General features: G+C 61.1%; 1 protein-coding gene across 1 annotated transcript; it reads left to right on the plus strand.

The window, feature by feature from the left end:
- The first annotated feature begins 256 nt into the window (after positions 1 to 256).
- LOC112269363 lies at positions 257 to 19,998 on the plus strand. Its single transcript, XM_024456035.1, has 2 exons — positions 257 to 680; positions 19,784 to 19,998. Exons 1-2 carry the CDS (start codon positions 257 to 259, stop codon positions 19,996 to 19,998), a joined length of 639 nt encoding a protein of 212 aa, XP_024311803.1.
- Positions 19,999 to 23,403: the final 3,405 nt, after the last annotated feature.

Below are 23,403 nucleotides of genomic sequence, written 5' to 3' on the forward strand. Positions count from 1 at the left end.
GGAGCTTCTGGCCCTTGCCGGGGCACGAGCTCGAGCCTGCGCTTCCACTGGCAAGCTGTTGCGGGGCAGCGCGGGCCTTTTTTCGGTGCTGGGCCGTCGCCCGGCGAGCCTTCATCTCCGACAACGTCCTCATCATCGGCGTCGACTGCGGCAGCGGCCCTGACGACCTCGCCAACGCACCAGGCCGCGTCCTTGAGGTCGCACCTGATGGAGAGGACTCCGTACACGGACGGCATCTTCGTCACAGGTGTCGCGGATGGTCCCCGCAGAGGCGTCGGCAGACGCCCCCGGAGCAGCTGCCGCCACAGGGCTCGCGCCCGCTGCTGGGGCGAATGTCGCCGCCGAGGCTTCGGCGGCCCCTGCGGACGAGGTCGCCGCCGAGGTACCGGCGGGCGCCCCCAAGGCAGCCGTCGCCGCGGGGCTGGCGGCTGCTGCCGGGGCGGATATCGCCACTGGGGAAGATGCCGCCGGGTCCCCCGAGGAGGGGGCCGCCGCCGCAGCGTACACCCTTGATCTTCGCACGATCAGGAGCGCGTCGTTGCTGTCGTCGTCATCGTCGTCCACAGGGACGACTTCCTGGGACGCCATCGGCTGGCCCGCCTCTTCGTCCAGCGAATGGAGGGAGGGCCAGCTGGTCTCGGATTCGCTCCCAGTCTCCTCCAGCACCTACTTCTCGCGAGGTGCTGGCAGGGGAGCACGCGGGGCCCGATTGGGGGTGTCGTCCATCAACCCCCACTCGTTGCAGGGCGGAAGGCGGCGACGATGTCGTTGAGCGCCGCAACGCCGGCATGGAGGGAGAAGACCCCCGGCGGGAACCTCGTTGATTGGAAGGTTTCGCCGGAGATTCCCCTCACCCACGTCTTGAGGGTTTCCAAATCCATGCCGTCCTGGTGGAGGCGTGTTCTGTCCCTGGGACCCATGTACATCCACGCGGGCCGGGAGCGCAGTTGGAGCAGCGCGATACGCCGGTTGACGAAGGTACGCGCCACGTGTCCACGTCGGTGAGCCCCGCTAGCCGCAGCGCCTTGATCTTCTCCACAATGGGGAGGAGATCGGCGCCACGGTGGTATCTGTCTTGCCAGCCGTTGTGGGGTTGCGGCAACTCTGTGGGCGAGAAGATGAACTCTTGGGAGTCTTCCACTCGGACCCAGCACCAGTCGCCCCGCCACTCCTTTTCAATCTTCTTCCCCGACCGGACGATGAACTCGTACTTCATCTCGTCGCGGGCGCGGAATACCACCCCCGACGACATCGCTTTCGCGTTGTCAACCCGGGGGTAGAAATAATGGCGGAAGAGCGCCACCGACGGCATCACCCCCACGAACGCTTCGCAGAGGAATTGGAAGGTGGCGAGGAGGAACAGCGATGTGGGGTGGAGCTGCGCCACCGGCAGCTGGTACGACTCCATCAGTGTGTGGAGGAACAGCGAGAACGGCGGCACCAGCCCGGTGAGGATGAAGCGCCCGAACACCTGGAAGTCCTTGTCCTGGTGCTCGGCGCCCACCGGGAAGATCAGGGTCTCCCCGTGCTCGTTGAACTTGGAGGCGACGGCATGCCGAATCTTGTCCAGCGCCTCGTCGCTGTAGCCAGGCCGGTAGAAGGCGAGCGTGGCCCGCATCTCCCGCTTCTTCTGGTCTTTGACGGCGGCTGCCTTGGGTGCCGCCTCGCTCTTGCTGGCCGCCGCTCTCTTCGAGACCTGCACCTCTTTTCCCTTCCTGGTGGTGGGGGGCGCCATTGGGGATGAAGGTGGAAGCTAGCAAGAACACCTAGATGCGAGATGCTAAAGGAGGGTGAAGACGAAGGCTGTGGGGAATAGAGTGCTTTCCCCTTTTGGGCATCAGTAAAAATCTTTGTAACACCCGGCCGTTTTGTAACGGCCGGTTCCGTACCCTACGGGTGCGCGGGGATAACTCCTAATTAAAAAGAGTAATGTGCGGAGTGGCCTTAACTTCCCTGTTGAAGGGGGAGGTTAGGGCGGAAATCACGCGCCCACTATTCCATCTGTAACGGCGTGTTACTAGGGGGGGGGGCAACGAAGGGACGCGGGCCCGAGGCGAATCGGGGCCCACGCGTCGGTTGTGGGCGTAGCCCGGCAACCGACCCAGGGAAGGCTCGTCCGGGAACGGGAGTTGCCGGCCCATGCCTGGGGGCTACTGTCGCACCAGTGGCACCTGGGGTACCACCGTTGCACGACGCGTGGGGCTCCGTCTCCGAGTTCCCAGCAGGGCCTCTTCCTGGGCAGCAGCCACAAGCAGCCCGGCGAGCTACCAGCTTGAAAGGGGTAGCAGGGCTTCGGGGAATATTCCCGCTGGGACGCCTCCCGGGAAGCCTCTTGCCGGGAGAAGGGGTTGCCGGGCGTATCAGGCTTGGTTGCCTCCCGGGGAGTCACTTGCCGGGAGGAGGGGTTCCCGGGCACAGGCTCCCTCCGCAAGGGAGGGGGCCTAGCGGGCAGAGCAACAGCGCCACATGGGCGCGTGCCGGGCGTCGAGTGCGCAGTCTCGGCGGGGCCAGGAGTGAAGCGCACGACGCATTAAATCAGGTGAACAGTGGCTGTCCAATCCTACCCTTAGGGTTTTAGACCCCTAGCAGCGGAGTTGGCACCCATGCATGCCACCAGCGCACCGAGGGGGAGTTGCCATGTCTCCCCGCTCGCCACTTGTAACGCATGCACCGTGGCACCTGTGGTATCCCCTTGGTTATAAAACCAGGACCCCCGCCGGCGGTCGAAGGGTTCGACGGTTCAACAATTGGACGGATAGACGGACTCACACTTAGCGATTAGCAGTATCCTAAAGCAGTGAAGAGCACTTAGCCAAAAAAGAGAACGCCCAGTATCACAGCCGTGGCACCCGGGGTACCACCGCTGCGTGATGCGCGGGCCCCTCTCCCGGGTTCCTCCCGAAGGGGGCTAGCGGGGCTAGCGGGGCTTCGGGGAATATTCCCACGTGGGCGCCTCCCGGGAAGCGGCTTCCTGGGAGGGGGTTCCCGGGTGCGTTGGGCCCGGGTGCTTCCCGGGTCGACTTGCCAGGACTGAGAGTTCCCGGGCGCGTTCCCGGGGTCGTGGGGCCCAGTGGACAGCGCCACGCGGGCGCGTGGCGGGCGCGGGACGCGCGTTCCCACCAAGGCAAGGAGTAAGGCGCATGGCTCAGTAAACGAGCCGACCGACGGGTAGTTACCCGTCCGATCCAAGGAACAGTGGTTGTCTAATCCTACCCTAAGGTCTTAGGCTCCTAGCAGCGGAGGTGGCACCCATGCACACCACCAGCTCACCCGGGGGAGTTGCATGCCTCCCCGTTGGACACTTGTAGCTCATGCACCGTGGCACAGGTGGCATCCCCTTGTGTATAAAAGGAGGACCCATGCCAACGGTCAAGGGGGTTAGTCATTTGGTCAGTTGGTTGGCTCGGAGGAAGCTCGCTCGATATATGCTTAGTGGCTCCAGTAGGCAGCCAACAGAGAGCGGTGAGGAGTGCTTAAACACTGAGAGGAAGCCCGAGAGCTTGCCCGGCAACCTGTAAACATTTGATCCGTAATCAATATCAGCTCAGACAGGCAGGACGTAGGGTTTTACACCTTCGGGTGGTCCGAACCTGGGTAAAAAACGCGCGTGCATCTGTTCTTAGACTAGCGTGTACCCTTAGCACTTCGTCTCACCGGCCCCGTAGGGCCTCATCGGCCGTGCCGGCGATCACCGGGTCTCCGCCCCAGATGCCCCTACCAAACCTAAAAGGGGGACGTGGCCGCACGCCCCCGGTGTCGGAGCACCGAGCGACGACATCTGGCGCACCAGGTAGGGGGTGCGGGAGTGGACAACACCGGAGATCGCCGGCAGCAAAAGTTTCCATTGGCATCGGCTTCGCTCTTCTTCGCCGACGAGCCTAGTCACCATGCCCCCCAAGCGGGCTGGTGCCTCCCGCATAGACCCGCGTGAGGCCCTAGCGGCGCACACGCGGTCGCACGACGTGCGACCCGAGTCGGGGGCTCAAGAGAACCCCGAGCCCTCGAGGGTGCAGCAAACGCAGCTGCCTCCGCCGCCTCCTCGACCGTCGACCGACAATCGGCCAAGGGGACCGGCGGCCCTCAGTGCCGGGGGCAGTCGGGCGAGCATGCACGGCGTCGCCCGGGCCAGCCAACGGGTTGAGTCGCAGCCCGAGGACGCCCCGCGGCAGCGGCACCAGGAGCATGCCGCGTCACGGGCAACCCCTAGGGATTCGCGCCCTGCACACCCGGAGGCGTCCGGGGCTAGGGCGGGAAGCAGCCGTTCAGGAAACCGGCTGCCCCCCGTGCGAACCTCGGATGAAGCCATCGTTGCCGCGCGAGTCATGGTGCGGTACGAGCCGCACCAGGGCACGCCGGCGCACGAGACATGGGGCGAGGAGTTGGAAGCGCTTCTCGCCCTAGCCGCCTAGCAGCCGCAAGGCGAGGGCGCCCCGGTAGGCTCCGGCCACGAGCGGAACCCAGAGCGCGGAGACGCGCCACCCGCCTCACGACAGGGGGAGAACCCTCCCCCTCCTCGGCGAGAGCAAGGAGACGGGGGCCCGGAGGGGTCCTCGAACTCATCGCCCACCGGCAGGAGGATCTGCGCCCGCGCTTGGAGCGCCCGCGCAGGCGCGTGGTGGAGCGCCAGCGCCCACAGGAGCAAGAGACGCTCCCATGGGCCCCGAGGATGGCTGCACCGCGTTCACGCGCGAGCTGCGGCGGGTGACGTGGCCCCGTAAGTTCCGAACGCCCACGCTCGGTACGTACGACGGGACCGCTAACCCCAAAGATTTTCTCCTGACCTATACGTTGGGCATGCATGCCATTGGCACCGATGACAAGGTCAGGGCGAACTGGTTCCCGATGGTCCTGAAAGGATCAGCGCGAACCTGGTTGCTCAACCTGCCCGCCGGGTCCGTCGCCACTTGGGCGGACCTGCGCGAGCAGTTCGTGAGCGCGTTCCAGGGCAGCTATAAGCGGCCGGGAACCATGGCGGAGCTGCACACTATCGTGCAAAAGCCGGGAGAGACGTTGCGGGCCTTCGTCATCCGCTTCTCCAACCTCTCCTATTCCATCCCGGAGGCGGAGGCGGCCACCATTATCAACACCTTCGCCATCAACGTCCGCGATCCCAAGATGCGCGAGAAGCGGAGCACGCATCGGATCCGGACGACGCAGGACTTGTACGCCTTGGTGCACAAATGCGCCATGGCCGAGGAAGGGCGCCTAGCGCCTGAGCTGGCAGCCCCGGCTGCCGCGAGCCCTTGCAAGGGCTCGCAGAAGAAGGGTTCCCGCAAGCGCAGCGGGAAGCAAATCCTCGCTGCGGACTCGGGGGCTCCTGCCGCAAGGCCCGCGAAGAAGGCCTCGCCGGTTGGAGAGTCTGGCGGGAAGCAGGGCGACGCGCCCCGCTGCCCCATCGACAGCAACTCCCCCCACGACGCGCAGAGTTGCCACGTTCTACAGGGGATCAAGCAGCGGCGGGAGCAGCGCCACAAGGAGTGCGACGACGGCGCCTGCTTCAATTGTGGCGACATCGGGTGTCTCTTCCGAGATTGCCCAAACGACCCCAGAGCGGGTCCGAGGCCGGCCGGCGGTGGTGTCGGCAGGGGTGAACCCCAAGGGGGGTGCGGCCAACCCCTCACTGGGCGGGAACGCCCTCCTCGGGGACGCGACAGGGCGCGCGCTGAGGAGCAGCGCGGGTCCGACTATACCGGCGGTGACGAACCGGGCTTCCAGGAGTCTCGTGGCGTCGCCTGCATCCATGGGGGAGCTGAGGCTCTCCCGTCCCACGCCGCGGTGAAGCGCCTCACCCCCGACGTGTGCGCGCTATTGCCGGATGCGGAGCCGCAACAGCCGCTGAGGTGGTCGCACGTGCCGATCACCTTTAGCGCCGACGATCACCCAGCGCGATAGTTGGTTCCGGGGTAATACCCTTCGTTGTCTCGCCGATCATTAGTAATATGACGGTGACCAAGGTGCTGGTGGACAACGGAGCGGGGCTTAACCTCCTGTCCACCAGGCTGGTGGAAAAGCTCCAGCTGCCGATGAAGCAGCCGAAGCCCACCGAACCGTTTCGGGGGGTGAACCCCGGGATCATGCGCCCGCTGGGACGCATCACGCTGCCGGTCACCCTCGGGTCCCGAGAAGCGTTCAGGACCGAGCACATAGTGTTCGACGTGGCGCATACCCCGTTGCCCTACAACGGGATCCTTGGTCGGCCAGCGCTGATCAAGTTTATGGCGGCTACGCATTGCGCCTATGGCGTGATGAAGATGCCGTCCGTCTATGGAGTCCTCTCCATCAGGTGCGACCTCAAAGACGCGGCTTGGTGCGTTGGCGAGGTCGTCCGGGCCGCTGCTGCAGCTGACGCCGGCGACGAGGATGTCGTCGAGGACGACGACTTGCCGGGTGATGCCCCGGCAACGAAGAAGGCCCGTGCCACCCCGCAAGGGCTTGCCGGGGGAGGCGCAGGCTCGAGCTCGCGCCCCAGCAAGGGGCAGGGGCTCCGGGAGGAGGACGCCAAAGTGAAGAAGTGGCCCCTCCAAGCCGGCGACAAGGAGCGCACCGTTACCGTTGGTGCGAACCTGGCCGCTGAATAGGAAAGCGCCCTCATCACCTTCCTCTGGGATAACGCCGACGTGTTGGCCTGGCAACCGTCGGACCTTCCCGGAGTCCCCAGGGAGGTGATTGAGCATCGGCTCGCGGTGCGCCTGGATGCGCACCCCGTTAAGCAGAAGATCCGGTGGCAAGCACAAGAGCGGAAAGATTTCATCAAGCAAGAGGTGGGCAAGCTTAGGGCTGCCGGGGCGATCAGGGAAGTTTTGTACCCCACTTGGCTGGCTAACCCTGTAGTAGTGCCCAAAGCAGGGAATAAGCTTCGCATGTGCGTAGATTTTACCGATCTTAATCGTGCATGCCCCAAGGATCCCTTCCTTGTACCCCGTATCGACCAGATAGTTGATTCTACCGCTGGTTGTGACTTGCTGAGTTTTCTGGATGCTTTCTCCAGCTACCATCAAATCAAGATGGCGGTCGAGGATGAGGAAAAGACAGCGTTTATCCCCCCGGTTGGCTGCTATTGCTATACATGCATGCCTTTCGGGTTGAAGAACGCGGACTCCACATTCCAGCGCGCCCTGCGCGAATGTTTGGGGCCCCAGCTAGGCCGCAACGCGGAGGCCTACATGGACGACATCATCATCAAATCGAAGCGCAGGGACTCGCTGGTTGATGACCTGCGGGAGACATTCGACAACCTCTGCAGGATCAAGCTCAAGCTGAACCCTGATAAGTGCACCTTCGGTGTCAACTCCGGGCAGCTTCTGGGTTTCTTGGTTTTACACCGGGGGATACAGGCCAACCCGACCAAAATAGAAGCCATCGAGAAGATGGAGGCCCCCCGCAAGGTGAAAGATGTCCAACGCCTCAACGGCTTTGTTGCCGCGCTGGGACGTTTCATCTCTAGGCTGGGTGAGCGTGCCATGCCTTTCTTCCGGGTAATGAAGAAGAAGGGTCCAGTCGACTGGACTCCCGAGGCCGAGGCGGCGCTCCAGGAACTCAAGCAGTGCCTGAGGTCGCCGCCCATCCTCGTCGCCCCCAAGCTGGGCGAGCCGCTGCTACTCTACCTAGCGGCGACTGACCAGGTGGTCAGCTCGCTGCTGATTGCCGAGAGGGAGGAAGACGTCCCGGGGACTGGGGCTGCGGGGCAGGGGGCTGAGCGGCCTCCGGCAACCGCCTCAGACCCGGGGACCGCCCCCGAGCCGGCAACCTCGGCGCCGCGGAAGCGGTTGGTGCAGCGCCCGGTGTACTTCGTTAGTACGGTGCTACGCGACGCGCGGACAAGGTACCCGCAAGTACAGAAGCTCCTTCTGGGGATTCTCCTTGCGTCCCGCAAGCTGCGCCACTACTTCCAGACGCACCACGTTACGGTGGTGTTCGGGTTCTGCCTTGAGCGAGCCCTCACCAACCGTGAAGCCACCGGGAGGGTGGCCGAATGGAGGATGGAGGTGTCGGAGTTCGACCTCCACTTCGCCAACTCCAAAAGCATCAAGAGCACGGCCCTGGCGGACTTCGTCACGGAATGGACGTCCACGGGCGTAGAAGAAAGTGAGCCGGAGACCAGCCTGCCCGGTAAGCTGGACGAGGACCACTGGGTCCTCTACTTGGACGGCGCGTTCAGCCTTCAGGGAGGAGGCGTCGGGGTCGACATCGAGTCGCCAACAGGGGACCAGTTGAGGTTCGCTGTTCAACTCGACTTTGCTAACTCCACCAACAACACGGCGGAATACGAGGGCCTGCTTGCCGGGTTGCGGGCAGCAGTTGCCCTCGACGTTAAGCGCCTGGTTGTTCGCGGCGATTCTCAGCTCGTGATCAACCAGGTGAACAAGGACTACGATTGCCCTCAAATGGCGCCGTACGTGGAGGAGGTCCGCAAGCTGGAACGAAAGTTCAAGGGTTTGCGCTTCGAGCATGTCAAGCGGAAGGATAACTTCGCTGCTGACGAGGCCAAGATGGCAGCAGAGCGCCGGAAGCCTCCGGCGGGGGTGTTCTGTCAGAAGCAAGTGGCTCCTTCAGTCGCCCCCCGGCCGGCTGCCGGGGACGCCCCTCCGGCAACCGAAGGAACCCCTGCCGCAGCGGGGGTCCATGCCGCTGATACGGCGGCATGCGTTGGCAGGGAGATTCCCCCCTGGGCGGAAGAAATCGCCCGCTATTTGAAAGGGGAGGCTCTCCCGGAGGATGACGTCGCCGCGGAGCGTGTAGCGCGGCAACCCAAGATGTACATTGTGGTAGATGGTCACATCTACCGCAGGCGCGCGAACGGTGTCAAACTTATCTGCGTGCCACAGGAAAAAGGGTGCGCACTGTTGGAAGACATACATCAAGGCACATGTTCACACCATGTGGCGTCCCGGGCCCTAGCCGGCAAGGCGTTCCGGCATGGATTCTACTGGCCCACGGCCCTGGCCGACGCAGAGCGACTGGTGAGGACGTGCGAGGCGTGCCAGTTCCACTCAAAGAAGAGCAACCAACCAGCGTAGGCCCTGCATGTCATCCCGTCCTCATGGCCGTTCGCGGTCTGGGGGCTGGACATCGTCGGCAAGCTACCAAGGGCGGTTGGCGGTTACGAATACTTGTTCGTGGCCATCGACAAGTTCTCCAAATGGGTGGAGGTGGAGCCAGTGCGGAAGGTGACCGCCCAGGCGGCCATCAAGGTGTTCAAGGGCATTGTGTGCCGGTTTGATGTTCCTAACAGCATTATCACCGATAACGGCACGCAATTCACGAGCGCGGCGTTTCAAGCCTACTGCGAAGACATGGGCACTAAGCTGCGCTTTGCGTCCGTTGCTCACCTGAGGAGTAATGGACAGGCGGAGCGAACCAACGCAGAGGTGCTGCGGGGGCTCAAGACGAGAACCTTTGACAAGCTCAAAGGCCACGGGAAGCACTGGATCGAAGAACTCCAGCCCGTGCTGCGGTCCATCCGGACCACACCTAGTCGGGCAACGGGCGAAACTCCTTTCGCCCTTGTCTACGGGGCAGAAGTGGTGCTGCCCCTCGAGCTCAAGTACGGATCTCCCCGAGTACACGCGTACGGCGACACCAGCCAACACGAGCAAAGGGTCGATGATCTAAACTTCATCGAAGAGCTTCGATGCCGAGCTGCTGTGTGAGCCGCGCGCTACCAGCAGGGACTCCGTCCGTCCCCGGGGGCTCGAGAACAGAGACCTTGTCCTGCGCCGGATACAAGGAACGAAGGTCGGGAACAAGTTGACTCCGAAATTGGAGGGCCCCTTCCGGGTAGTGCAGGTGACCAGGCCGGGGGCTGTCCGCCTGGAAACCGAAGACGGCTTGCCGGTGCCCAATAGCTGGAATATTGAGCACTTGCGCAAGTTCTACTCGTGAAGCGGCTGAGCCCGACCCTCAGGTGATGCCTCCGATGCATACCTCTCGAACTAGTGTAATCGGGCAGCCCCCGTGTGTAAACCGCTAGTTAATCGTGAATAAAGATAAGTGTTTCGCCCCTGAGCTTCGGATTTGCCTTGTTTATTCGCGTGTTTTTTCTTCTGTTTCCTGCTTTAAGTGCACAAAGGTGTCTTTCCATACTTGGTTGTGAACAGGGGGCTGTTGTGGCCTCAAAACGTAAACCCGTTGCCGGATCATTCCGGCACGGGACATGCCGTTGGCAGGCTTCCCGCAACGTGCATCACTGGACGTGCCGTTGGCGGGCTTCCCGCAACGTGCATCACTGGGCGCGCAGTTGTTCGGCCTCCCTCGCAGTCGCTGCGCCTGGGAAAGGAAATGCTCACATCCAAGTTTGGCGCCGACCCCTTTGTGCCTAGGGGCTGGGAAGCAGGAGGGATTTTTTTGTGTTGCTTGTTTTCGTAAGTTTCGAAATTTTTGCAGCACCTCGGGCCTAGTAAGAGTCTAACCTGCAGGAGGGTGGAATCTTGTACATTGTGGTGCCCGTGAGCTGCCCACGGGTCGCACCATACACCGGTGCCTTGTGGTGCGGGTGAAGGGGCGCGTAGAGATAAACAAAAAAACTTTTCCTACGCGAACTCCCAAGATCTAGCCGAGGTAGAAGGCCACGAGGATTACCACTAGACGCGCAGTTGCGGATTATTGATGCGGCGCCTTGATGCAGTGCAGTCCCTCGATCCGATCCAGCCGATCCAATCCCGCGATCGTCGAAGTGCTGAACGTACAGCACCTCTGCCGGTATCCACACGTGCGAGGAGGAGCTCCGGCGGCGGACTGCTAGATCCGGTGCGACGGTTGAACTGAATCGGGCTAGGGTTCTCAACGCATGAGAGTGGAAAAAACCGTTCCCTTCAGGCATCCCACGCCCCTGCTTATATATCGAGTGGAAGTGGGCTCCAAGCCTTGTGGCCCATCCACCCTGCGAGTCCAACTCGCATTGTCAGCCCAATTCCAGTTCGGGTCCAACCCGACCAAATACTTGCTCCCGCTCTTAAGTGTGTGACCCCACAGGCTCATGGCGACTTGGACACGATTGGAGTCCGACTCACAATCGATCAATCGGTAGCGGCTCCTAGCAGAACGTGCCGACTCCCAAGTACCATCGAGTCATGACGACGTACCTTCCAATGTGACATACGTCTTAGTCCCTTTTTGCCTCACGATATACCTTGTCGAACTATAGGCGATTAATCGTCATCCCTTTAATAGTTCAACTCTCTTCTCGATCTGTGATATACGATTCATCCGACTAACTCTTAGTCGATCAACCCGGTTAACAATTAACCAAGTCGCGCATGGCCATGCTTCCCGAATCATATCACTCGAGAGGGCCCAGAGAATATCTCTCCAGTCGGAGGGGCAAAATCCCATCTTGGTTATCCACATCACACAGCTTGATTCTCAGTCAACCCGAACTCTGCCTTTATAACTGCCCTATTACGGAACAACGTTTGACAGAACCTAAGTTGGTGATCCACAACTCGGATTGTGCGATAACCTCAGGTCTAAGGATTACATTGATTGAGACATGCAAATGACGACCTACTCGTTGCATCTCAATATGGGTCAGTCCGACTCGCTAAACTCTTTAGCCGAGTCCGTGTAAGCTGGAATGACATCACCATGCCCATGACAAGTGAAACCGAGTCATCAGCCAACTTTCACATTAGTCTAGGTTATGTGTCCAGCACAACCTCAATGACTAAGGACAATTTAGTATGAACAACATGAATACATAGTTCCACAATCAAATCACATATTCAATGATACATATCAGATGTTCAAACAAGGACAACTCAATAATATTTATGAATACATTGGGAATTACATCATACATGATTGCCTCTAGGGCATATTCCCAACAGCGGGAGGACCGCAACACAAGGGGCTCATCGCACTCCGAGGCTTCTGAGATGACAGGTTGCCGCCACGTGTGCCACAGTTGCCTGGTAAACATGACGGCGGAAACTGCGCCACGTTCGAGGGAAGGGCGCCACTGTGCTGCGCGGGTCCGTCACGCGCGGTGGCAAAGCCCCCTCCCGCGCCTATAAAAGGCGCGCCCCAACCATGGAACTGCTCAGAGCGAAGCTGGGTTCGGGGCCGTTAAGGCGGGTGGTGCCACGGAGGCGCGGAGGAGCCACCCGCACTCCTGGCGCATCCCTCAGAGATCGTTTCCCTTGAACAGGTACCCAAGGTGGTTTTTCCTACCAAGGCAATGCCCTGTCTGCACTCTACCGCCGAGCGTCACGAGGCATTGGACCGAACGAAAAAGCTAAGTGTCTGAACATGAACGCTGAATTTGCTAAGAGCTAAACAAAACTGAGCACTGTCCCGCTGGGTGCGGCCCCTGATCCCGCGTGTAGCCGGAGTGTTAAAAGGGACGCTTGCGGGGGTAGTGCGCTCCCCGTGTGGCTTCGCGGGTCCGTCCCGGAGGGGCACGGCTTGGGGTAGTTACCCCGCAAGTGGAGTGGCTCCCCGCTACCGCTTGGCCCCAGGTCGGCACCACGGGTCCGGCCCGGGTCCCTGGTCTGGTCAAGGGTGAGGCGCGCGCGAGTCCCCCACAACAGAAGGCAAAATACGCAAAGGCTAAAAGGGGCCACCCCGCTAGACAGCTTCAGGAACAACGAACTTGTCGAAAAGTTTAATTAACTAAGTGTTAACGCTGCTTCGCCAAGTGGGGTCCCAGAATCTGCACGCGGCCAGGGTGTGAGGAGGACGCTTGCGGGGGAAGTGCGCTCCCCGCGTGGCTCCCGGGTCCGTCCCGGGAGGAGACGGCTTGGAGTAGTTACCCCGCAAGCGGAGTGGCTCGCCGCCTACCGCTTGACCCCAGGTAGGCACCACGGGTCCTTCCTGGGTCCCTGGTCTGGTCTAGGGTGGGGCGTGCGAGTCCCCGGTAACACAAGGCGTAACACGCAAAGGCTAAGGGAACCATCCCGTGAGGCAGCCTCGGGAATAAGGGACAAAAATTGAGCAAATTAACAAGCTTGATTAGCTAAGTGCCAAATGATTACATGGACTAATCGAAAGGTGATTGTTCAAACGGCGCTAAACGCCATACTTGCAGGGAAAGCAAACAAAAGAAGGTACAGTGGAAGCAACGAGCACGGCTGGGGGCTGCGGCAACTAGTCGTCGTTGTCTTCGGCTGGGGGGTTGGCGGGGAGATCAGGCTCCGGCTTCATCTGCATCCGCTCGACGACCTCGTCGACGAACTCGCGCACTGCTTGGGTGTGCGTGGGCTCGTCCTCGTTGTCGGACCAAGCATCCAGCAGGGACTCTAAGGGGAACTCCGGGTCTTGGAGATGAATCCGCGAGAGGATTGTCCCGGCAACCTCCCTAGCGTAGTTGGCGACTTCGTTGGCGCCATACCTGGCGATCCAGACATCGAGCGCCCCGAGCTTCCCCACCAAGTCGGAGAAGAAGGGGATCAGCGTCGTGACGTCCGTGCCGTCCACCTCCACTGCCTGCAGCTCGAACTTGGGCAGCAGGTCGCGTAGCGACTGGGCGATCTTTGTCAGCTTCTCCGTCTCGAGCTGCCGCTACCCGATCAGCGTGCTGTGATGGAGTCGGGCATCTTGCGCGACCTTCTTGGCCTTGCTGACGCGGCCCTCCAGCTTCGCAAGCTCTAAGGCCTTGGTCGCGTTGGCCTCGCCGGCCTTGGCGAGCTCTTCCCGGACGGCGGCCAACTCGTCCTCAAGCCCGGCCGCTCTCGCCGCATCCTCGGCAGCCTTGATCTGCACCTCCAGCAGGACGCGGAGGGCTTGGATTTCGCCGTGGTAATTGCTGATCAGCTCGCTCTTCTCGTCCAGCCGCGTCTAGGCCGTCGCGAGCACCTCGGCGTGCTCCTTCCGGGCCGTTTCAAGAGTTGCCACCATCGTGTCGAGCCTTCCTTGGAGCTCCACGCGCTGGACCTCCAGTTGCCGACGGAGGTCGGTCTCCGGGACTACCGGCTCCCGAGCGGCCTCCAGGGCTTGCCGGGCCAGCCACGCCTCCTCTTCGGTGAGGCGCGCCTCCTCGCGCAGCTGGGAGAGTTCGTGCCGCTCTCTCTCCACGGCCTGCCGCACCTCGCCGAGTTGATTCTTGGCGGCGGTGTGGCGCTCCCTCACCTCGTTGTAGGAGGTGACGAAGGCAAATTGCTGGTTTCGGACGCGTCCAGGAACCGGTGCCCCCGCTCAAAGAAGCTCGGATCCCAGGTAAGGGGGTTCCAAGCGACCCCGGCGAGGGTACCGAGGTCGGTGCTGGGGAGAGCCCCCGAGGATGATGAAGCCCCTACTGCCAAAGTGGGGCTAGGCGCGGGGTCGCCGACTTGCTCCCGGGGGTCTTGCCGTTCTTCCCCGGCAACTTCCCCCGCGCCCGCGCTCAGGGACCTCGAGGCTGGAGAAGGCTCCCTGCCTCCGGCGGGGGTTGCCCTATTGGACGACAGGTGAGCCTGTGCCGGCCACGTCCGTGGCTTCGGGCATGTCGCCAGGTGCTGTCACGGCGGCGGCGGTGTCCTCTGCGGCCGCCGTGTCCGTCGCAGTGGGGCCGGACGTGAGAGCCGTTTCTGACTCCACCTCCGCCTCTGCGGCCTCAACGACCGAGTCAGGGTCGACCACAGGTGCACCCATTCCTGGCAAGGGTGCACCTGTGCCTGCAACAATGAGAAGCATGAGGATCGGCGATGGCTGGAGCTATTGAAGGTGAACAAGGGCGACCGGAGCGGTTACCTTGTGCGGCCGTCGGGCTAGCCGGGGCAGCCTCGCCTACCTCGCCTGTGCCTGCGGGAGCATCCGAGAGGCTTGCTGCGGGCGAACTGCCGCTCACTATAGAAAGAGAAGGTATGTTCGTGAGTTTGGCTAACAAGAATTGCAGTTGCAGGGAATCAACGAAGACATACCCGGTGCCGGCCCTGCCTCCGATGGGGCTGGGTCGCCAAAGGACACGCCCCGCCGCTGCTGACCCCCGCGGCAGTGGGGTCGGCGTCGGCGCGCGTCCTCTTGCTTGGCATGCCAGGCAGGGAATTGCTCCTCGCCCTCTTGCTGGCACCCGCCGATGAGGAGGACTTCGGGGGTTTGCGTCGGAGCACGAAGCCCCGGAACACCACCCGAGCGGGCGGCGCCCACCGCGGTGTCGTCGTGACCCGGACAGCTCCGGGTGTCGACGGCGATGCCGTCGCGGCGCCGGGAGCCAAGCTCGCGGAGGCCCTCGCTACCGGGGCGATGGCCGTCGCGGGGGCGCCGGTGACCCCCGCAGGCGCGGGCGCTGCCGGGGTACCGACGGGCACCCCGGGACTGGTTCCCGCCGCAGTGCGGGCGGCCGCCGCCGAGGCACCCACGGCAACAGGGGCCACGGGGGCCGTCGAGGTACCGACGGGCGCCCCGGACGCTGCCGCCACCGCCAGGTTGGTGGCCGCTGCCGGGCGGATGTCGCCGTTGAGGAGATGGCTGCGGCCGCTGCAAACGCCCTCGATCTTCTCAGGATCAAAGGCGCGCTGTCGCTGCTTTCCTCGTTGACGTCCTCCACGGCGACGACTTCCAGGGATGCGGCCGCCTGGCCCGCCTCGTCGTCCAGCGACCGGAGGGAGGGCCAACTGGGCTCGGACCCGCCCTCGCTCTCCTCGAGCACCTCCTTCCCGCGGGATGCCTGCGGGGGAGCGTGCGGCACCCGGGTGGGGTTGTCGTCCATCAGCCCCCACTCGTTGTAGGGCGGGAAGGCGCCGACGATGTCGCTGAGCGCCTTGACGCCAGCATGGAGAGCGGAGACCCCCGGTGGGAACTCCGTTGATTGGAAGATCTTGCCAGAGATTCCCCTCACCCATGTCCTGAGGGACTCCAAATCCATGTCATTCGCCTGGAGGCGTGTCCTGTCCCCAGAACCCGTGTACATCCACACGGGCCGGGAGCGTAGCTGCAGCGGGGCTATGCGCCGATGGACGAAGGTGCGCGCCACGTCGACATCGATGAGCCCCGCTAGCCACAGCGCCTTGATCTTCTCCACGATGGGGAGGAGGTCGGCGTCGCGGTGGTACCTGTCCTGCCAGCCGTTCTGGGGTACCGGCAACTCCGTCGGTGGCTGGATGAACTCCTGGGGGTCCTCCACCCGGACCCAGCACCAGTCACCCCGCCACTCTTTTTCGATCTTCTTCCCCGACCGGATGATAAACTCGGACATCATTTGGTCGCGGGCGTGGAAGACCACCCCTGAAGACATCGCCTTCGCGTTGTCGATGCGCGGGTAGAAGTAGTGGCGGAAGAGCCCCACCGACGGCATCATCCCCACGAACGCCTCGCAGAGGAACTAGAAGGTGGCGAGGAGGAAGAGCGAGGTGTGGTGGAGCTGAGCCACCCGCAACTGATAAGATTCCATCAGTGCGTGGAGGAACAGAGAGAAGGGCGGTACCATGCCGCAGAGGAGGAAGCGTGCGAACACCCGGAAATCGTTGTCCTGGTGCTCGACGCCCGCCGGGAGGATCTGCGTCTCCCCATGCTCGTTAAAGCTGGAGGCGACGGCGAGCCATAGCTTCCCCAGCGCCTCACCGTTATAGCCGGGGCGGAAGAAGGCGACTGTGGTGCGCATCTCCCACCTTTTCTGGTCCTTCGCGGCGGCCGCTTTGATTGCCGCCTCGGTCTTGCTTGTCGCGGGTTTCTTTGAGGTTTGGACCTCCTTCCCCTTCCTGGTGGTGGGGGGCACCATGGAAAGCGAGGGCGGAAGCTGGCAGGAGCGCAGGGATACGAGACGCGGAAGAGGATGGAGGCGAAGGGGCAAAGTGTTGTTCCCCTTTTGGCAACAGTAGAGGCTTTATGACGCCCGGCCATTTGGTAACGGCCGGTTCCGTACCCTACGGGTGCGCAGGGACAACTCCTAATCACTGAGAGTAATGCGCGGAGTGGCCTTAACTACCCTATTTAGGGGGGGAGTTAGGGCGGAGATCGCGCGTCCACTGCTCCGCGTCTAACGGCACCGTACACGGGGCAACGAAGGGACGCAGGCCCGCGACTGATCAGGGCCCACGCGTCGGTTAAGGGCGTAGCCCGACAACCGACTAGGGAGAAACCCTTCCGGGAACAGGTGATGCCGGCCCACGCCCGGGGGCTACTGTCGCACCAGTGGCACCCGGGTTACCACCGCTACGCGACACGCGGGCCCCTCTCCCGAGTTCCCGGGAAGGTCTCATCCCGGGGAGCATCTATGAGCTCTCCGGCAAGCTACCAGCCCGAAGGGGGCTAGCGGGGCTTCGGGGAATATTCCCGCCTGGGCACCTCCCGGGAAGTGGCTTCCCGGGAGGGGGTTCCTGGGTGCGTTGGGCCCAGGTGCTTCCCGGGGTCGACTTGGTGGGACTGGGGGTTCCCGGGCGCGTGCCCCCGCCTCGGGTTGTGGGGCCCAGTGGACAGCGCCACGCGGGCGCGTGGCGGGCACGGGACGCGCGGTCCCACCAAGGCAAGGAGTAAGGCGCGCGGCTTAGTAAACGAGCCAAGGAACATGTAAGACGGGTAGTTACCCGTCCGGTCCAAGGAACAGTGGTTGTCTAATTCTACCCTAGGGTCTTAGGCTCCTAGCAGCGGAGGTGGCACCCATGCACGCCACCAGCTCACCGGGGGGAGTTGCATGCCTCCCCGTTGGACACTTGTAGCTCATGCAATATGGCACATGTGGCATCCCCTTGTGTATAAAAGGAGGACCCATGCCAACGGTCAAGGGGGTTAGTCATTTGGTCAGTTGGTTGGCTCGGACGAAGCTCGCTCGATAGATGCTTAGTGGCTCCAATAGGCAGCCAACAGAGAGCGGCGAGGAGTGCTTAGACACTGAGAGGAAGCCCGGGAGCTTGCCCGGCAACCTGTAAACATTTGATCCGTAATCAATATCAGCTTAGACAGGCAGGACGTAGGGTTTTACACCTCCGGGTGGCCCGAACCTGGGTAAAAAACGCGCGGGGACCCTCCCCCCGGCAACGTGTAAACACTTGATCTATAGTCAATACCAGTTCAGACAGGCAGGACGTAGGGCTTTACACCTCCGGGTGGCCCGAGCCTGGGTAAAAACATGTGTGCATGTCTTCTTAGCTTGCATGCATCCGGTGTACATTACTTTGCAGGTTGCGTAGGCCCATCGGCCACGCCGGCGATCGCCGGAGCGATCCCCGACGCCCTTGCCGAACCTTAAAAGGGGGCGTGACCGCACGGCCCCGGTGTCGGAGCCCCATGCGACGACAAACTCCTCGCCCCTTGTCTCATGCGCCGGCGTGCCTTGCTGCGATTCATACCACACCATGACCCGCACGGCGATGATGGCCTCTGCCGCGGTTCGCGCGGGAGGCAGCCGGTTTCCCGAGCGGAGGGCAGCCGTTTGAAGAAGACGAGGCCGATTTTTGCGTAGACGCTGCCGCCGGCGGTCACCGACGAGCTCTCCTCACGCGCCCCCTACCTGGCGCGCCAGATGTCATCGCACGGGGCTCCGACACCGGGGATGCGCGGGCACCCCTTTTTTAGGTTTGGCAGTGGGCTACGGGGATCGCTCTGGCAATCGCCGGCGGGAACGTGCGAGGCGCAAGAACCTACCAAGAACGCATGCACGCACTTTTTACCCAGGTTCGGGCCACCTTGCGGTGTAAAACCCTACGTCTTGCTGTCTGAGCTTGTATTGCTTTAAAATCGGCTGTTTACAGGTTGCCGGGGGAAGCCCCCGGGTGGTCTATTTTTGGCTAAGTGTTTCTTTCTACTTCAGGGTACTGCTAGTGTTGCACTACGAGTTGGCCCTGTAGACGAACCAACTTGCTAATGAAGAAAAACCCAACCCATTGACTGTTGGCGGGGGTCCTCCTTTTATAGCCAAGGGAATACCACAGGTGCCACGGGGCATGGTTTACAAGTGGCAAGCAAGGAGCTCGGGCAACTCCTTCTCGGTGCGCTGGCATGCATGCATGAGCGCCAACCCCGCTGCTAGGGGTCTAGGGCCTAAAAAATAGGACTGGACAGCCACTCGCAAGCTACTGATCCGCTTGCTTGTTGTAGGGACTCGAAGATCCTTTGAGTCAACCTCCTCCTGCAGGGGAGGAGGAGCTGGCCGACGAGTCCTCGAAGTCGCCGGAGTAGGCAAGCGACTCCGAGACGGAAGAGGTTTCCTCGTCGAGGAGGAAGCGCAGCAGGGAGTCGAACCCCAAGTCTGATGATTAGTCGACTGGTATCGAGGGTCCACCTGCTGCGACCTCGTCTCCTCCTCCTGCAGCCAAAAAGACCAAGACAGGCGGCCCAGCGCCTATTCGCCGATTTGGCCTTCTTGGCCGAGTCACCAAGACCAGGTAGGTGATTCTTCATGCAGCAGCTCTCCAAATAGTGCAATCTGAATACTGAACTAGCTGTTTTCCTTTGCCAGCTCTGTGGTCTCGGGTGACCAACCAACAACCCAGGCTATTGAGCCCACTGGGTCGGACCCGAAAGCTTCGGGTCCCTGAATCTTCGTTGAGACTTTTGAGCCTCAGCTAGCGATGCCTGAGGAAGGTTGCCCCGCTCGTCGACTCACTTGGAGAGGCATGGAGCCAAAACGGCTCCCTCGACTTCGGCTTGTCACGTAAGTCTTGAGTTCTTTTTGTAAAGTAATCTTCTTTTGTTAAAGAATTTTACTCTCCCGGTGGGAGTATGAGTCAGATGCTGACGTAATCACGGTCGCAGCCGATCATCTGCTCCATAACGGAGTTTGTTGATCGCTATGATGTGGTGATGGCTGAGCGAGATCAGCTTCGCCAAGACTTGGAGCGAAGCCAGCAAGAGCTGAGGTCTGCTCAAGGTAATGCTTCCAGCTTAGTCTTTTTTGAGTTGAAAAACTATTGTGTCTTGTTGTTTTGTCGTCTAGATCTCCTTTCTCAGGCTAACTCCCTCAAAGATGCCGCCGAGCTTCAATCCAAGAGCTTGGAGAAGAAACTTGCTGATCTGGCCAGGGAGTCGACAGAGAAGCTGGAGGCTGAAAAACGCCTCGCCCAAGAAGCTTCGGCGCCCTTCTCGCCAAGGAGGCCGAGAAGGAGAAGACGAGAGCCGTCCGACTCCAAGGAGTCCTTGGTCCCCTCGTAGGTAAGAATATCATAGTTGAATCCACTCATTTGGATATATTCTTAACGCTTTGGCTCTTTTGCAGGCCTGCTCTCCTTGTCTGGTCTCCTACCTTTGAGTGAAAGTTCACTCGATAGGGTGATTGACGTTGCGGCAACCGTCTGCTCTGGAGCGGCGACTGGAGTCCAGGGAACCTCCCGGGTGCTCACCGGTTTGTTCGGGAAATGTTTCCTGACGAGCCGGTGCCTGAGTCGCTAGGGAAACTCGTAGAGTTTTCTAGCGCTGACCCGGATCCTCTGGACGAGTTTAGCTGGGTTCAGACCAACTCCGGTGCAGAGTCGACGTTCATGTTAGCGTTAGTACACGGCGTCGGCGAGGACGTGCTGCGGAAGGTGGCATCGGGTGTTCCCTTGTTACCCAGCAGGGAGGAGGTGGTTTTGATGCCTTATTTCCAGCTCGGGAAAGAACTGGAGGCCCAGCTGTCGGCTCAGCTGGGGAGCATGGCATCTGAGGGAGAGGCGGCTCCGCTATCGTTGACTCGTGCACTGAGCCAGGAGGTGGGCCAAGCTTGAGGCTTAGACTTCTTTAGGCTTTCTCCTGTCCTCTTTGTATTTTTCTTCCTTTTTTTTGTATCATTTTTGCTTGAATGTGAGCATTATTAATAAAGAAACATCCTTGTTCCTTTGCACTGATATGAGTCGGACTCCTTGCTTTTAGTTAAGACTCGTGTCTTTGAATCCTTTCCAGGACTGAAAAGGGGGTATTTCTCTTCTGCAGTGGCAGAAAGACCCCGCGACTTCGACAGTCGAGGTAGACACAGAGAGGGTTGTGACACCTGAGTCGAATATCGCGAGAGCCGCAGTCTCGGCTGAGATGCTCCCTTCGAAAACTGCGGAGTCGACGGCTCCAAAGGAGGTTCCTTCCCTAGACCAGACTCGAAGCGAACTAGAGTTCCTTCGTCGACGCCTCCAAGAAACCGAACTCGAGCCAAAAACTCGACGATGGAGAGTCGGAGAGCCGTGAGCGAGTTGCAGATTGCCAAGACCAAGTTGAAAGCGGCTGCCGCCCGAGAAGAGTTTATCTTCCAGGAGCTTCGCGGGCTGAGTTCTCAGCTTCAATGTGAGCCGCTGCCTCCTTTTTGCTTGGATCTTCTTCTTTTCAGCTTGTGCTTTAGAAACATGAGTTGTTTGCAGATATGCAGGCCGACCCGCGAGCCGAGCAAGATCGGGTAAACAGTGCCCCGAACGCTCGTCAGACGATCGATCGATCATCGTTCTGGTCTGGCCGAGCGAGGGGTCATGACCTGATGCTTTTGCGAGACCGCATAGATCAGAATAAAAGCTTCTTCAACTCCGATTTAGAGACTTTGAAGGCGATTCATAAGGTATTCTGGCCCTTGGAGGAGGTGCCCCAAGAGCTGAGCAAGCTGACCTGAAAGCTTGGGCAAGATAGTGCCTTTCAGGAGCTGATATACCGTCAGCTGGTTCGGGGGGCGAAGATAGCCCTGGCGTTTGTGCGGGTCCAGTACCCTCGACTCAATCTTAGCCGAATATCGGAGCTTCCTGGTGACCCAGGCGATGAAATCGATCTGCGACCTCATTTCAATGCTGTTTACAAGCAGGCGGCGAGAATCATCGGCTGGCGTTACTGGAAGGAAGAAGATCTCCTAGCGCGGCAACGTCGACCGTCGAGTCCTCAGTAAATGGCAGTAGTATAGATTCTACCGGGTGCGCGACCAGCGCTCCCGGTGGGAGTAGCCCTCGAGTCTAGTGAGGACCGTTTGCAGTGGTGACCGGACTCAAGTTATGTACTCTAAGATTGTATCTTGACCAGGGGTCGTTCTTGTAGAAAGAGCTTTTTTGTATTATAATTGAATCTGAACATGAATTTCATCTTGACCAGTGGTGACCCGGTGGGAGTGACGCTGAGATCCTTTATCCTGCCCTGAACTCCTCCTCCCGGCAAGTGCCTTCCCCGGAGGTGCCCAGGCGGGATTATTCCCCGAAGCCCCGCTAGCCCTTCCGGGCAGGTAGCTTGCCGGGTGGCCTATACGTTGCCACCTGAGGTGAGATCCTCCCGGGTACACAACGAGGCGACCCACGCGTCGTGCAACAGTGGTACCCCGGATGCCACTGGTGCGACAGTAGCCCCTGAGCGTGGGCTGGCAACACCTGTTCTTGGACGAACTTTTCCCCGGTCGGTTGCCGGGCTACGCCCCAACCGACGCGTGGGTCCCGACTCGCCTCGGGCCCGCGTCTCTTCGCTGTCCCACATAGCCCGCCGTTAGGGACGGAGTAGTGGGTCCGTGATTTCCGCCGTAACCTCCCCCTTAAACAGGGAAGTTAAGGCCACTCTTCGCATTACCCCTTTGATTAGGAATTATCCCAGCGCATACGTAGGGTGCGGAACCAGCCGTTACCAAACGGCTGGGTGCTATAAAGTTTTCACTACTGCTGCTCCAAGTTTTTACGGCCGTTACCAAACCAGCCTTCGTCTTCCAACTTCTTCGCATCTTGCGCCCAAGAGCTCTTGCTAACTTCTGCCTCCGTTCACCATGGCGCCCCCCACCACCAGGAAGGGAAAAGAGGGGAAGGCCCCAAAGAAAGCGGCGGCCGCCAAGGCCGCCAAGGCCGCCGCCGACAAAAACCAGAAGAAGCAGGCGATGAGGGCCCAGCTCGCCTTCTACTGGCCTGACTACAACGGCGAGGCGCTGGCCAAGATCCAGCACGCCGTTGCCTCCAAGTTCAACGAGCACGGGGAGACCCTGATCCTTACCGCGGGCGCCGACCACCAGGAAAACGACTTCCGGGTGTTCGGGCGCTTCCTCCTCACCGGGCTGGTGCCGCCGTTCTCCCTGTTCCTCCACGCGCCGATGCAGTCGTATCAACTGCGGGTGGCACAGCTCCACCCCACATTGCTCTATCTCCTCGCCACCATCCAATTCCTCTGCGAAGCATTCGTCGGGGTGATGCCATCGGTGGCGCTATTCCGGCATTACTTCTACCCCCGGATCGACAACGCGAACGCGATGTCGTCGGGGGTGGTGTTCCGCGCCCGCGACCGGATGAAGTCCGAGTTCATCGTCTGGTCGGAGAAAAAGATCGAGAAGGAGTGGCGGGGTGATTGGTGCTGGGTCCATGTAGAAGACCCCGAGGAGTTCATCCTCCCGCCCACCGAGTTGCCGCAACCCCACACCGGATGGTGGGACCGGTACCACCGCGACGCCGATCTCCTCCCCATCGTGGAGCAGATCAAGGCTTTGTGGCTGGCGGGGCTCACCGACATCGATGTGGCACGCACCTTCATCACCCGGCGCGTCGCGCCGCTCCAACTGCGCTCCTAGCCCGCGTGGATGTACACGGGTCCCGAGGACAGGACACGCCTCCATCGCGAAGGCGTGGACCCGGAATCCCTCCAGGTGTGGGT

The sequence above is a fragment of the Brachypodium distachyon genome, chromosome 5 (genome assembly GCF_000005505.3).
Source record: "Brachypodium distachyon strain Bd21 chromosome 5, Brachypodium_distachyon_v3.0, whole genome shotgun sequence".
NCBI classification, from domain to species: Eukaryota; Viridiplantae; Streptophyta; class Magnoliopsida; order Poales; family Poaceae; genus Brachypodium; species Brachypodium distachyon.

Bases quoted from the DNA above. Each gene is read 5' to 3' on its own strand.
- LOC112269363 (XM_024456035.1), top strand. From the start codon at position 257: ATGGTCCCCGCAGAGGCGTCGGCAGACGCCCCCGGAGCAGCTGCCGCC. The intron at 681-19,783 runs GTGCTGGCAGGG...TTTGTCGTCTAG, and splicing joins CAGCACCTACTTCTCGCGAG to ATCTCCTTTCTCAGGCTAAC.